Raw genomic sequence first — 15,524 nt, forward strand, 5'->3', positions numbered from 1 at the left:
GGGACCAATGAGTCCGCCATATTGGTCCACCCACATTCCTTTTTCAGAAGCAGAAAGACGAAAAAGGAGTCTCCATAAAAGGCGATCTTACAACCGGGAAAATGCAGAACGAAGAATCAACAACAACATCAGTAACACTAGACCCAATGGAATACACAGCTCAAGCACAAGGAAGCGGAGTTCTTGACCCAACAACGATTGAACAAGGAGCATTCGAAGCAGCGATGGATCATCACGATGAACGCAGTCTGAAAAGACAAGCAGACAGCGATGACGATGTAGTTGCCGAGGTGGTGGAGGAAAAACCCAAGAAAAAGACCAGAGGGAGGGTTAAAATTGAAATGAAGTTTATAGATAGCAAGCTAAGAAGGTACACGACTTTTAGCAAAAGGAAAACTGGAATTATGAAGAAGGTTGGTTGCTTTGCATTTGAGATTTTATGCTTGTCGTGCGTAATATGATAATGTAATATTAGGTTAAAAAAACATGAAAGGTGCCTTTTCTGGTCTTAGTGTTTTTGCTATTTTTCTTACTTCAGGCTTACGAGTTAAGCACGTTGACAGGAACACAGGTGATGTTGTTGGTCGCCTCAGAAACGGGCCATGTTTATACTTTCGCCACCAGGAAACTGCAACCGATGATCACTTCCGAGAGCGGCAAAGCGCTCATCCAAACTTGCCTGAATTCGCCGGATCCTCCAGTATCACAGATTCCAAATCCGGACCAGCGAATGTCACAAACAGGTTACGAAGAAACGGATTTGACCTACACTGTGAACGAAAATGAAGCGGAGAAAATGCAGCAGGTACACTTAAAAATAGCGAAGAATCATATCAGCTGTACGGTCGTACGTCGTTTCTCTGACATTTATTTCGTTTTTTCTTCTATTTGTGTGCTCATAACCGACAAGATTTGCAACAGAATTTGAATCTCACTGTACGAAATTAAGGCAAGCAGTTGATATTATTAAATCTGTGTTTCTATCTTAAAGCAGTTTTGTCTGATTAGAAATTTATAAGCTTGATGGCTCGCCATGGATTCCCCGCTAGCGGAGGTCACAGACGACAATAGCATCAAAACTACACCGTCCATTAAATAACTCCACCTATTTGATTTTTTCAGCAGTGTTTCAGCCTAAACTATTATCCTTTCCGAAGATTATTTGTGCATAGTTTGTTTCGAGGTAGTAGGCTTCGATTAGATATTACTTTCGCGTCAGATTTTTCACGTAAGATTTTCAAACTCCGTGTCCTTTTAAACATTCCAACCATATATGGCGCCCGTTTCCTTCTTTGGTACATTTCGTGCCCATTTTTGGAGACGAACGTAAACCTTGGATGTTTGTTTCACTTGCGTGTTTGGGGAATCCTCCTTTGTTTTGAAAGGCTCGAACCATAAGGAATTGAGTTCAGGACAAATTCAATTTATCAAATTAAAAGCAAATTTTACGTCTTCGCTTTGGGTCTTGGTTATTGTAACCTGATATTCTGATGGCGTTTGCTCGCTGTTGCGTTTATTTTCATTTTCCTTGCCAATATATCGGTAATGAGTGCGTATTATCAACTAACCAATATTCGACACATTTCTCGCATTAATGTCAGCATACTTTCTCGCTTTGTAAACGTTAACTCTTAAACTTACAAATAAACGTGCGCTTCTCAAGTTGAAAACTGATCCTTCACCTTTCAAATGAAATTTGAACAATGTATATGATTGTAGTCGTACTGCGATCGAAATATTTCAAGAGAGTAGTTCCCTCCCCACTTATGTTACACGCTATGTTTTCTTTCCTTCTTTGTTTTTCATATGCTATGTTTTTTAGGAATAAAAAAATGAAATTTGACTTTTCTACGCTCAGACGAAGGGTTAGCTCTCGAAACGTCAGCTTTTGGTAGCTTTTAATACCTGATAAAACCAAGCATACGTTTTTAATAGACTTTTCTATATATATATATTTTTTTTCAGACTGGGACAACAGTCAACTTGCACCAAATTTTACAATGCCAAAATTTCTGAAATGTCAATGTGGGATAGAGAATAAGTGTTAACTGATATTTAATTTCAAACAGTATTAGACATGTAAACAAGCCAGTTTAAATTTACTTGACAATCCCCTTGATCGCAACTTAAGATATATACCATCCTCTATCTCCTATACTGGAAAGTAACTAAAACCAACATTAATTTTCATTTGTCCAATTTGAGAATTGTGAATAAGCAGACTAAGGGACCGAGAGCCGCAGGCTTGTAGGTCATTCAGCAACTATTATCAATGAGTATCCCTTGTCATAATACTAACAATATTTGTTTAAATATTTTTGCAGGACCGAGGTGCTATTTACACAACCCAGCAAATAGATGCAAGCCAAGGATTAGCGGTGGGTGCGCTATCTGGCAGCAGTGGGCCCATGACTGGCATCACGGCACTGCCGGCAACAGGTCATTCTTTTCCTATCACAACCTACATCCCTCCGTCAAACATCCAACAGCAAGGTGGAAACAAGAATGCCTCTGTGCAGTCATCCTACTCCGTCCAAGCTATGCCAGGTGGAGCATTCACTACCATCTTTGCTCCTGGGACATCAGTTCAGCTGGGGCAACCACTTCCCCAGGGACAACAACAGGGTTCAACCGTACAGGTATCCATTACAATGAAAGTATTCATGGTTAAAAATTCATCCATCTGCTAGAACTAGTAGAGAATGAACAAACTATCATTTTGTACAAGTTGGTTGCATTAATTTTGTCTTGTTTTAAAACTAAAAAGCGTCATATCATGATGTGAAAATGTAAAAAAAATTCCCTTTCATTGGATTTAAAATGTGCTTGAGTTGTATCACCATCACCTTCCTACATTTAGTTTTGCTTTGACAGTTTAGGTGAAAATATGTCGCTATGATTGTTCTCAGCAACTTGGGAACCATAGACCTCTTTCATAATGGAGGGCATAATTAGTATTCTTTTATGTGCATGCAAATAAGCCTTCTTGACCTCGCTTTTGAGTGAAAATACTTTTGTTTTTACACATGCTAGCGAGGCCAGGAAGGCTAATTTAAATGCATACAAAAGAATAACAATTAAGCCCTCCATTTATGAAAGAGGTCTATAGGTGAACAAAATAACTGGAGTTTTCAATGCAATGCAAAACTTATTGGCTAGTACTTTTGCTTGACCTATGAGGAATAAAAATTATTCTATCAGTCAGATGTTTTGTGACCGACAGTTTTGGTCAAAACATTTGATTGTATTATTATTGTTTAATTCATAGGAAACAATATATTCAGCTGGAGTTTACAACAGAATGCAAATTTGCAAATTGTTCAGTTATAATGTTACTTTCAGGTAGTTGGTTTGTGTTGTAAACGTTTTGGTACAAATGTGTAGCTCTGGTTCTGTTTATTATAGAAAGAAAATGGCTGGTGAGTTAATTACAATACAAAGATTGTCAGTTAGTAGATTTGCTTGAGTTGTGCTGAACAAAAATCCTTCATCTTTTTGGCGATGTTTGTGACAGTTTTGTTTAAAATATGTAGCTGTAATGGCAGTCATTCCCTTAAGAACAATGGAATGAAAAATGCTTTGTGACTTTTGAACACAATCCTTTTTCGGTGATCCATCAAGCGCACAGTAGGAGATCTTGATTTTGAAATGTTGTTTTGTCTTAATAAAATTATGTGGTGTACCTTGTGGCTCCATGGAATTTGTTAAACCACTTCAGTCTGCCTTTTTATGTTATTCAACAAACTGACATTCCTTGCAAACCTAGAGTTGTACCATATTCAGTCACCAAACTATTCAAGGGAATTTCAAAAAGATTATCTGGTATAATCATGGATAATTATTTGCTCAAGATTGTTTAGTATGTTAAATTCTTTTGAAGTTATTTGCACAGTGTTAGTTGTCTTGTTAGGGTTTAGAATAACTAAAATTATCAAATTTTCCATTTCTTAATTTAAATGCGTTTAGACCTCAATGCATTAGGTGTTGAGGGATAAAAAGACTGCAGTAACTGTTTGAAGGTCAGGGTTTCTCGTGTTGCTAATGAATTTTAACAACACGGTGAATCTTTAATGTTTATTATAAGCTTTCTCAGTCCCATGAGTTTTGTTTCAAAACAAAAATGTTTTTCGTAACTTAATTGTGCTGTGCACAACAATAATAAATTATCATCACACAAATTACACCAAAATGTCTATAGTTTTTAAACAGTATCATAAACAACTTCTTCTGCCACAATCCACTACTAGTACTGAGTTTGCATTTTTCTTGCATTTTCCGCTTGTTCCAATCTTTTCAAAAATTAGAACTGAGGTCTATTTCATGCAATCAATGCAATAACAGAAAAGTGTGAGAAATGTCCAAGGGTGTGTGCCACAAGTCTATCACAAGATATTAGTTGCACAAATTGTTGCCTCAAAGGGTTAATATTCTCATTCTCTGTACATAACAATGTTTACTTTCTTGTGCAGGTTCTTTCTCAGCCTGTGCAGATCCAGCGTGTTCACCAGCCTCAAACACAGACTGTCCAAGTGAATGCTGTAAACCCCACAACAACATCAAACACCATCACCTTACAAATGGGACAGGAAGCCAACCAGACTCATGAACACAATGTCGACCAGTCATCAGGTCCGCAGGGCAACAACTTACAATCAGTTGGTACTGTTGTTGTTCCCATAGCAACCAATCAAGATGGCAGTGTCGTTTCCCTTGGCAATGTTGTCCCATCATCTATGATGCTCACATCACAAGCAGGGCAAATTCCCGTGATGTACAGCGTGTATGCATCGCCGTCATCTGGACTTGTTACCGTGTCCAATCTGGCAGATGGTAGCGGAGATCAATCATCAAGTCACACGCATCACCTGTCTGGAGAGGCTAGTGACATTGGACAGCAGGCCCTACCAGGATCACTGTCCCTTGCCACTGTCCAGGTACATCAGGATATAAACTCTGGAGTACACGCTTACGCAACACAAGCTGTAGTCACAGAGAGCAGTGGTACACAGACGGCAGATGATATTCATATAGACCATGGATCACTGGAGACGGAGACAGGCATCGGCAAAAATGATTTGTCTGTCAATCAAACTGAAGTATAAATAGCTGAAAGCAACTATGAGAGTAAGACTTCAAGAAATGTGTAGGTAATTGCTTGCCTAAAATGGCATCTGCCAAACAGTTGTATCAGCACTTGGTATAACTTCAAAAAGTACAAAATATAAAACAGTTGTCATTTGCAATGAATACTGTAGCTTTTTATACAACTTAATTTTAAGCTTGAATACAATTTCATGGCAACATTGACTCTCAGGGATTTGTTAGGGTCTTAGCTATCAGCAGCTAAATCTTAGGCTGCTTCGTAAATGTGCATTTACCGGTAGTATGTTAACCCTGACTTGTAGTTGATACAGTGCAGGTGCAAAAAATAGTGCAAGGTCTCACCACTTGAAGTTTCAGATGTGGACATGCAGCCTTGCACTTGTATAGAAAGCCTTTACCTTCTTTGTCCCAGAGTATGGGACAAGACAGAGCATGGGAGGTGTAATGCAGTTTATGTAATGTCAATTTCAAGCCCCTTGAATGTATACAGTAGGTTCCCAGTATGAAAAGAATATTATTGCTATCACAAACCTCTTGCTAGATCTCAACCAGGAATTTGTTTCTCTTATCTTAAATTACTGCTTTCTTGAACAAATTTTGTTTTTTCCCTTGAGAGTTAAAGATAACAACAGCTTACTGTGTAAATCCCCAAAAGTGCGACCATTCATGAGATAATTATTGAGGAGAACCTTGAAAGTGAAAGGAGTTGTTACTTTGCACATTTATGCTTGGACACTCATCAAGGTGAAGAAACCTTTCTTATGGTAGACATAATAGTAGACATTATGGTAGACAGTTACTATGTCTGCAGTAGGGTTTACATTAAGTTTCTGAGTAGATCGTTGGATCTAGAAGTGGGCAGCTCAGCAAATAGCCAGAAGGTGGCTAAAAATCTTATTGAAGGCACCAGCATGACTTGAAAAGTAAAACAACTAGATTGATCTGTACTCAGTTGTATTCATACTCTATTGGATTGTAAATATTTATAAAAATAACTAGCTTGTACATTTTGATTACATGGCAACCACTAAGTGCAGACAAAATGTGTATTGATATTTCGGTATTATATAAAATCCTTCAATTTTGTTACATTTTTTATGGTGTATCCTAGATTTTCCAAAAATATATATGAATTAAAACTACTACGCAATTTTCCACTGGACATCAGGTGTGGTGTTTCTGACTGCAGTGTATATCAACCAATCTCATACCCAGAGTCTTCAGATCCTTTGGCCAGTGGTTGTTTGCCAGATGAAACTTTGGGGAATTTGAAAAAATTAAGATATATTTTTTTGATTGGCTGCCCTATAGCAGCTCTGTCTTTCACTTGCATTTTTTTGGTGCAGAAATCCTGCAGTGAAAAGATTCCAGTACCCCAGAGTCTTTCCTGGCAACCAACCACTGGCCAAAGATCCTGAGGACTCAAGGTACAAGATTGGTGTATAAATATTTTATTTTCAACTACACTGGCCACAGGCAACCCACATTACCATCTAGTTCTAGCATGAGGCCACAGGGTAGCTACTCCACTCTAGATGGGCATGCTGGTCCATCACAGAATAACCAGCTCGAAGTGACTAAGAGTATTACTACTCCCCCCTAGATGGGGATGCTAGTCCAATTGAGTTTACCCCTTGTTTTGATGTTAGGTTCAGTACAATGGAACCTGTTTTCCAACTAGCCTGTGCTTTGAATAAAGAAATGGATGCACAAGCTTTTGCTAAGCCTGCTAAACGTTTTTGTTATAACAAAGTGGTCATATTAATGGCGTGGCCACAGTGGGGTGCTGTCATTTCAGAGACAATAAACCAACCTGCATTGAGATCTCACAAGAATTGCTATTCAAACAAAGACTTTACTTTCAATTGAAATTTGAAACTTTAAACTGAGACCACATGAAAGTAGAAGATCAAATTAATGCAAGTGAGAGTTTCAGTTCCAATTTCAACAACTTTATTCTTGTTCTCAACCCAAGTAACATGGACTGTTTTTGAGCCAGCACATCTCATAAATAAGAAGACTGCCAATATTGCAAGACTTGTATTAATTGAACCAAGATTGTTCCCTCGAGCAGTCTCAATTTTTCCTTGGGATAGCTGAATAAAAAGTTGAACAAAAATTGTGTCCATGCAAAAGCACCTGCCATGCGGTCTGACTTGCCGTTACATCACTCTTGAAGTAGAAGTTCAATTTCTTCAAGTGGGGTGTGCAGTCTGATTTCTTTCTCTGTCATCAAATCAACAATGTCCTGAACATCTTCAGGTACGTTCTGTACAGCATCCATGTACAAAACCTGCAGCAAAAACATCAACGTTCTGTGAGGGCTGGCCGTAATTCAACTTGGATAAAGTTTGTCCTGAATTGGTTAAATGTAGCAAACTGCAGTCCTTCTCAATAATATTATTGTCTTGATTGACAGAATAGTAGACTGAGGTAAAACTGAAGGTGTAACTGTGTAGTATGACACTAGGGGAAAGGGTTAAAGAGACAGGGGAAAATGAACCAGAAGTAAAAAGGTATGGAAAGTAGGAAGTTCAGAATTACACCTCTCCTCCCCCTCTCTCCCATCCCACCAGTCCAGACTAGATAGAAAATTTTCCTTGTTACTCACAGTGGACTCTCTGGACACTATTGTAAGCAGATATCACGAAGGACCCCTCTTTAAGGTGGACATTGACAGGGCTGATGGCGGGAAACTCTCCAATTGGCAGACAGAGATTTTATGCTGAGGGTGTCTACTTTAGAGAGAGTTAAGTGTATTTAAGCTTACCTTTGCCCAAGGGCAATTCTGCAGAGCTTGGTAAAATACTGACTTGACTTTCTCCTTGGCATGCTTGGACTAAAATAGTTTTAAAAGTATATCAACTATAAAATATTAAATAAATAAATAAATCAATAAATAAATAAATAAGTAAATAAATAAATAAATCAATAAATAGACCATGTGAAACAACAAACAAAATAATGATGATTGTAAGAAATATAGAACTTAAACTTGATATACAATCATAACCTGCAATTTCAAGCTTTCTCTGAAGATGAATTCTACTTTTGTCTACAGAACTCATTGCATGGCTTATTTAATTAATTAAACGTTTCTGAGTTCAGATGTTCCAGGAATACAGTGACTATCGTGAAATGCATGGTACTGCTTTTATTTACTAATGTCATGCAGGGAATTAAGGAAACCAAGTTTCTTAATAAGCACTAAGCAATCTAAGGGATACCTTAAGGATGGTGCCTACTGTTGTTACTGCGCATACATTCTGTGCATACATTCTGCGCATCTCGAGATACTCGGGTTTCCTATGGGTGGTGCCCTCTAATACAAAGATATTTTTGCACAGTTTAAAACTAACAGAGAAAGTAGAACTCGGCAAGTAATTTTGGTATCCAAAAAGAAAACTGGGGGTAACCATGCATTTTTCAGAGATAATAAAGCTTCAATTTGGAAAACAGTGCCGTACATTGCTTTGTATTTTGCTGCTTTTTAGAATAATTGTTGCCTTGTTATCTCTAAAAAAATTATGTTTGGTTACCCCCAATTTTCTTTTTGGATTTCAATAGCCGCTACTAAGATCTGCTTTTCCCGCATAGTGATAAACCCTGCAAATTAAAATACTTCGCTATTAGTAGAATAGTAAAATGGTGTGTAGTTACAGTTGCTGTAATTCTAGCAAATGTTTTGTTTTATCAACAGAGTTGATAAAGTAATTTGCCACCGTTAAGTGCTGATGTTTTGAGAGTTAGCCCTTTGTCAGAGGAAATCTTCTGACAAAGAGAAAACGGCTAACACTCAAAACGTCAGCACTCAAACCTCCTTAGTGGCCAAATAACCTTACAACTCCATTGATAAAACCAAACAAATATTAATTCTTTTTGAAGACACCTTGGAGTCAGGCAGGTTACCTCAAATTCCATAAACATTCTCCATAATGCCACACAATGTCTTGCTGATGAGCTGGACAAAGCTCTTTCAAACAGTGAACATTGACGATGAACCACACCCGTAACAGGAAGAGAAGTTACAGCAGCCAGGGAGGTTTCTTGCAGGATTGGTGCAGAAGGAAGGGGACACTCCATGACAGATACAAGAGACTGGGACCGAAGCTGCTCATAATAAACAGCAAAGATCCATGGGATAGGCGTCGTAGCCTTTTGCACAGCCTTGTCAAGTGTTCTTCTTATCTCACCAGTGAGAACAGACTTTGATTCACGCTGGATGTAGAATGACAGGAATTCAGGATTATCCGGAAACTTCTCCAAAGCACAGTGCAGTATGTTTCTTGTATCCATTAGTGGTAAGTTTCTTCCACTGTTGGAGTGGAATTTGAAAAGTCTGATGTAAGAGCTGAAAATGAGCTCTACGTCCATCTCACTGAGACCAGTCATGTTAAACATGTCAGGTGATGTTACTGACAAGACCTCGTTACACATGGTTAACACACTGGAGATCCCACTACTCAAGTACTCAAACAAAACACAGCAAGCTTCAATGTGCACTGCCAAGCTTCCACAAGCAACACCACAGTCTGAATACAATTCTTTTTTTGATTGGGATTCACTTATTTCAAGAATCTCTTGGTGCAACCTTTGATAGATTTTGCGACACTTAAGCAGTCGAACTGCAGACACTTCTGTGGTTGTTGGGCTTTGGGAGAAAGGTTGGAACTTTGTTCCTTCTGCAAATGTTGTCAAAATGTGTAAGGCTTTCTTGTTTTCCCCACTTGACAAAGGATGAGACTGTTTCCTGTTTGTTTTGATGCCTACCTCCAGCTCAGCATAGGATCTGATGAAAAAAAAATTGTATAATTATTGAAAGCTTGATAGCTCAAAATTAATGTTTGTCTCACAATTGTGTCACATGGGTGTGAATCACGACTTTTTGACCGCTACACTGTTGGTGTTCATCAGGCAATGGCGTCAACTTGTTGTATGTCATTATAAGTAGCACCATGACTGTTGGTGGTTGGTGTGTTTCAGTCCTCACTTTGGTTATTAACCTGTTCAGCCCCAGTAGTGACCTACACCTAATTTCTTCCCTACAATATCATACTTCATCAATCATCTAAGTCAGTTCTGTAGATCATGAGAATGGAGGAACTGATCAACAAAAATAAAATATCTTGATATGCAAACAAATTCTCCCAACTAATACACAAGAAATGTATGGAGAGCAGTCAGGAGAATGTTTATATTAATACTGGGGCAGATTAATGATTGGTTTGATTTTTCTTCTATTTCATTACTGTGATGTAACTTGTGGGGGAGAGGATGGCACAGTGATGTGGGTTGAGTTTGTTGTTGGTTCTCATCCTTGCACCTAAAGGTTTTTCGCCAGTTTCTCCAGTTTCCCCCTCTTCTCAAAAACCAATATTTCAAAATTCCAATTCAGTCTAGAAAGTGTCCCAAATAAGTGCTCTATGCTAAATACATTGACTTAATACAAATATCACTAAAGAGATTTATTTTATTTGGGCCTTGGTAACTATGGAATGGAATATATGGGGACTGTTCCTCAGGTTACTGCTCTAACCAAGAAAAAGACAATGACCTGACAAGAGGAGCTAAAGCAGTTCTTCTGCTCTGTTCATCTGGGAACATCTCACCACCCATCATAAGAGCTGAGTCAAACACTCTGCGAGCTTCATCAATGTTACCAGATAACCACTCCACTTCAGCATAGGCTTGCCACACCTTCAGATCATTCCTGAAATTTAATGGGAAAACACTAAATCCTTTTGTCTGGCAATGTTTTCAGAATGTGTGGTTCCAGATAATATCCATTCCAACCAAACTACCTTCCGTGGGGGAGGTACATCACTCCCCCCTAGTTTCCAGTTTAGCTTCATATTTTCCCTTTAAAATTTTGGCTTTTGAGACCCCTCCCCTTTGGAATTTTCCTTGGGGTGGGTATGGACATTTTCTGGAACCATATAATAAGGAGGAAGAGTAGCAGACAATGGTTAGAACTGCACCAAAGGCTGTGCATTAACACTCCTCACAAACCTGTTTTGTGGTTGTTTTAGGAGGCTCTTGGCTAGTTTCCGTACATCTTTGTACATCCTTGATGCCTTTGATGAAGGCGCCTTCTGAGTAAGTTCAAATTCATACCAGAGCCATGTTACCATCAGGAAGCTTCTTATTTTTCCAGTAAAGACAGGTAAGCTTTGTACAAAGATGTTCCTCACAAATGCCAAAGTGTCATCGGAGGGCCACTGTTGCTTAGCAACAGAAGAGGTGTCATCATTCCAGTGGTATGACTGGCACAAACCAAGAAACTGAGATGTGCTGCGGATCATGCTGGACTCCAGTATCTGTGACACATGCTCTACTGATGTTTGTAGGAATTGTTGTACATCAGCGCTTGCTGATGAGGTAACACTGGGTACTGGAACTCCAAAAAATTTCAAAAAAGACAACACCAGTTTGAGTTTGTTGCCATGATCGGTGATTTTGAACAGACTTGAGCTGATGTCATCAAACAGAACAAGTCTTTCAGGATCATCACAGTCCTCTTCTGTCTGCCGTGTTTCTCTGTCTGGTTGCCATGGATACAGCTGCCTCCTTTCCCTTGACGATTCAACTTGCAGCCAATTCTTCCACATGGGTTGATCTTTTTCAACTGCAATTTCATCATCGTTATCATCAAAGGAACTATTCTTGTCTGCTGTGCTGGTATAAGTTGACTTGAAAATTTTCTTGACATCAATAGGTGCTTCACATGAAACACTTTCATTTCCTTTAGCCATCCATGTGCTCCAGCCACTTGCACCATCTTCGCCAAACCTTAAGATGAAAAAATTGAATACAAAACAGAAATTCAGTGTTTAAGTTCGTCCATTCTAGATAACGCCAATGAATCTGAGACCAAGAAAATAAAATGAACACTTTTTTACGAACACAAAACAATTTTTTCTAAATCGCAAGAGCTACTCTGTAGACGTACCTTGGCTGTCCACTGTCCCAAAATGTCTCCAAGAAAGCCACCTGCCCACTAACAGGGGTGTTCCTTTCCAGGTCAGCTGAACAAAAACAGTTTAATTCCACCATGGCCTGTAAACAAGCAACAGCCTTTTCTGTGTGTCCTGAAGACAAAACAAAAGAGCAGTTACAGCTTTGGATGACAATCCACATCACTATTTAATAGTAATTTCATGTACTATTAATGGGCTTCCCTTGGATATAAGATGTAGTGACTGTGACTAAATATCCCCCATTGACTGACCAAACCATACCCTTTGGTATGTCACATACTTTAATCAGCACTTCAAGTGCTTACTAACAGTAAGGGGGTGTTTTTCTGCTAATGGGCAGGGGGGGGGGGGGAATTGAATCCTCCTAACCCCTAGAGTCAATGGGACAACAAGAACATATCAGGATTTTCAATAAATGATCCATGGCTTAATGATCAGAGAGTACCCAAGATAATTCTTAAGGCAGGAAGCCAATGAAAAATTTAAAGGGTTAAAAGATCAGGGCTGTCACTAAGATTTCAAGTTGCTGGATAAATACAACAAGTAGGTGGGGAATCAAACAGCTAGGATTTTCTTTTGGTTCTATTTTTCTTCTATTTTCCTATGAAAATAGCCGGGGGCCACGTTCTTAGTAACCGGGGAAAATCCCCGGCCCCTGCCTCTTAATGACAGCCCTGAAGATGTGGGTCACTCCAAATCTACTTCTACTATACTTTGATATATGAATTAATACTATCTTAAAAAGGAAATGTGAAAATAAAGTTGTTGTTGTTGTTGTTGTTGATGATGACTTTTGCCATCAACTGAAGACTTCTCTGTGACGCATAAGGCATTCATTGTAGAGAAACCTTTTTTTGGTGGGGGGGGGGGAGGGAGGGGTGATCAGATGGCTATGTTAAGTAAATTTTTGACCTGGCAACCCTCTTTCATCTGCCATTTAAATATATGTTTCATATACAGTCGAACCTCCCCTTGCGACCACCTTTCTTGAGCTACCACTTTTCCAAAATACCAAAATTCCCCAATCAAATCACTATAGTTGGAACCTTTCGTAAGCCACCACCTCTCGTAGGCGACCACGACCACTTTTAGAGATCACAGTTTGAAATTTTCTTTTGTTTTTTCACTTCCCATAACTGACCACTTGTCACATACCCGACAAAAGGCTTGACATTTTGGGTGGTCCCTTACAGGAGGTTTGACTGTATTTATAATCATGATCCTCTTTTATCTGGCACACAGTGGGATGCCTACCTGACTGTCTTGCAAACTGACATTCCTGAATGAACAAGTCCAACATTTCACTCTCCAAATCACCAACAGCTTGATGAGAGGCAAATGTTCCTTCCTTAATTGATGACAGAGTGCTCAAACATTTACCATACACTGCAGATACCTTACTGAATGAGAACAGAGAAAACCTGGATTGCACAAAACGCAAGTAGTGTTGCCACAACAAGGTGTTATTTGGATGGGCAAAACTGACTTTCTTCCATTTCTGAAGCAATTCTTCAGCATCCATAATCTCTCCACAGAGATCTAAATGTTTCACTATTAGTTCCACTGAGGTTGGATTCTGTTGCAAGGCTTTTTCAAACACTGCAATTTTCTTTTCAATGATGGTTCTTGTAGAAGCTTTTCTCCTTTCTCTCCCTGTTGCTGTAAAACTTGATTTCACTGAGTCTTCCTTTTGGACAATGTCTTCTTGGAATTTAGCAAGATTGAGCCATGTCTGAATATCATGGGGATTTTCACGCAAGGTTTTGTTCAATTCAGCAGTCTTTTGTAATAGTTCAAAATCACGAGAATCAGTTTCAGTGTTTGATTGCTCTTCTGAAGTTGTAAGGTGGCCTTCGACAGCTTTCCCATGCTGACTTGGTAATTCAAGAGGAACGTAGCCACTACTATCATCTGGTTTGTTTAATGTACCTGGCAATGATAAGGAAATTCCTTCCAAACTTTTGTCAGCTTCAACACTCTCCATGTTCCAGTATCTCAATGACATGGTTCCAATTTTTTTCTTTTTCTTGCTTTTCTTTTCCGACAACTCAATCACTTGCTGTTTGCCGAGGCCAAGACATGTCATGTTTGACCTCATCTTGTACAAAGCAATGTCCAGCCTGTACAAAGTATCATACATTCGATTTGCCAGATCAGGTTTCTTGTTCAGTCTAAAAGCTTTCTCAGGGGTAAGCTGAGCCTCTTCAATCCAAATTGTATCTGGTTTAGTAGCATCTTCACTGACACAATGTTTAATCCCTGATTTACCGTGCTTATGCTTGTGTTTCTTTTTGTGTTTATGTTTCTTTTTGTCCTTGTGGTGTCTCTTTGTACTTTCACTACTGTCCGGACATTTTATTTTAGTTTCTGTAATGTGAAGGAGTTCTCTTTCTTCATCTGAACCAGAGACATCAGAATGCAAACGTTTACTTCCTGGTTCCGGTAACTGTTGATGAACATTTTCAAAAGGGAAATATCTCTGGTCTGTGTCAGTGATCTCATTTTCAAATGTTACATCTTTATAGCTCTCATTTCTAAGCCAGTTTGGCTGGTTGACTTCTGCCAAGAAAAAAATGGTCACAGCCATGTGAGCACAAATCTCCTACAGCTTACGGAAGATACTCAACTATCATCCCATCCACATACAAACACTTCTTTATATCATCATGTAAGACAATATGTTGTGTGCACTGAAATTGGGTACACTTACAAAGGTGTCCACTTGTAGGCAAGGGTGCATTCCATGTTAGTAATTGAGCACTGTTTTATTTATAATGTGTAAGTTTCTTCATAATGGTATATGATTTAAGTCCTTAGCAAATACCAACAAGTGATCTCGACTGCTGTGGGTGATAAACCTTCAATGCTTGGTGTAGAATTTCAAATACGTCTGATGCGGAATGCACTCTGATCCAAATTACAATCATCAACAACATCATCATCATCATTAATATTTATACTATTTAGCTTGGTGATGGTTTGATTTTGCATAGTCTTACAAGTTACAATAACTAAATGAAAACCTTCTTGGTGCGTTGTTTTTTTACTTTCAAATTCAATCAAAATAAATGCTGGAAAATTCTAGTAACCTTAACTATTTTTAAATATGTTAGGAAAGTTGCTGTACATTTCATTGAACAATAATGTCCCGTTGGTCGACCTCTAACTGCTTTTCTCTTTAATCAGGACTCGCCTTTGTACACTTGAAAATTAATAAGTTTATAGTCAATCCAGTGTATGAAACCTAGGAAGCTTTCGTTTACCTTTTCCAAAATCTGCAGCATGTTCTTCGACTTTGACAGAAGCGCAAGGGAAAAGTAAGCTTCCAGATGCTCCACTAGCTCCAAGGTTAGACGCAAGTACTGGAAACAAGGTCTGTTTGGAAAGATGTTTTGGTTCCAACACATTTCCACGTTCGTCTGCCATTTTGAAAAACGTTTTTAT

The 15,524-nt window shown here is 38.7% G+C and overlaps 2 protein-coding genes across 2 annotated transcripts; one reads left to right on the top strand and one right to left on the bottom strand.

Annotated features, from left to right (window-relative positions):
* Window positions 1-6,265, top strand: LOC146478708 (uncharacterized). Its single transcript, XM_085112313.1, has 4 exons — window positions 1-413; window positions 539-805; window positions 2,325-2,639; window positions 4,470-6,265. The coding sequence occupies exons 1-4, from the start codon at window positions 102-104 to the stop codon at window positions 5,100-5,102; spliced, it is 1,527 nt and encodes a 508-aa protein (XP_084968439.1). The 5' UTR covers window positions 1-101; the 3' UTR covers window positions 5,103-6,265.
* A 703-nt stretch (window positions 6,266-6,968) lies between these two features.
* LOC146478709 (nuclear exosome regulator NRDE2-like) lies at window positions 6,969-15,516 on the bottom strand. Its single transcript, XM_085112312.1, has 8 exons — window positions 15,344-15,516; window positions 13,335-14,639; window positions 12,053-12,191; window positions 11,113-11,892; window positions 10,658-10,813; window positions 9,013-9,892; window positions 7,874-7,942; window positions 6,969-7,396 (listed from the first exon to the last, which is right to left on the bottom strand). The coding sequence occupies exons 1-8, from the start codon at window positions 15,504-15,506 to the stop codon at window positions 7,271-7,273; spliced, it is 3,618 nt and encodes a 1,205-aa protein (XP_084968438.1). The 5' UTR covers window positions 15,507-15,516; the 3' UTR covers window positions 6,969-7,270.
* Between the last annotated feature and the right edge of the window lie 8 nt (window positions 15,517-15,524).

The sequence above is a fragment of the Pavona decussata genome, unplaced genomic scaffold, assembly GCF_977016875.1.
Source record: "Pavona decussata unplaced genomic scaffold, jaPavDecu1.1 SCAFFOLD_64, whole genome shotgun sequence".
Taxonomy (NCBI): Eukaryota; Metazoa; Cnidaria; class Anthozoa; order Scleractinia; family Agariciidae; genus Pavona; species Pavona decussata.

Coding starts and splice junctions, on each gene's coding strand:
- LOC146478709 (XM_085112312.1), bottom strand. CDS start 15,506: ATGGCAGACGAACGTGGAAATGTGTTGGAACCAAAACATCTTTCCAAA. Junction 14,640..15,343: donor TGCTGCAGATTTTGGAAAAG/GTAAACGAAAGC, acceptor TTTTCTTGGCAG/AAGTCAACCAGCCAAACTGG. Junction 9,893..10,657: donor GCTTTAGCTCCTCTTGTCAG/GTCATTGTCTTT, acceptor TTTTTTCATCAG/ATCCTATGCTGAGCTGGAGG.
- LOC146478708 (XM_085112313.1), top strand. CDS start 102: ATGCAGAACGAAGAATCAACAACAACATCAGTAACACTAGACCCAATG. Junction 806..2,324: donor AAGCGGAGAAAATGCAGCAG/GTACACTTAAAA, acceptor ATATTTTTGCAG/GACCGAGGTGCTATTTACAC. Junction 2,640..4,469: donor AACAGGGTTCAACCGTACAG/GTATCCATTACA, acceptor TTTCTTGTGCAG/GTTCTTTCTCAGCCTGTGCA.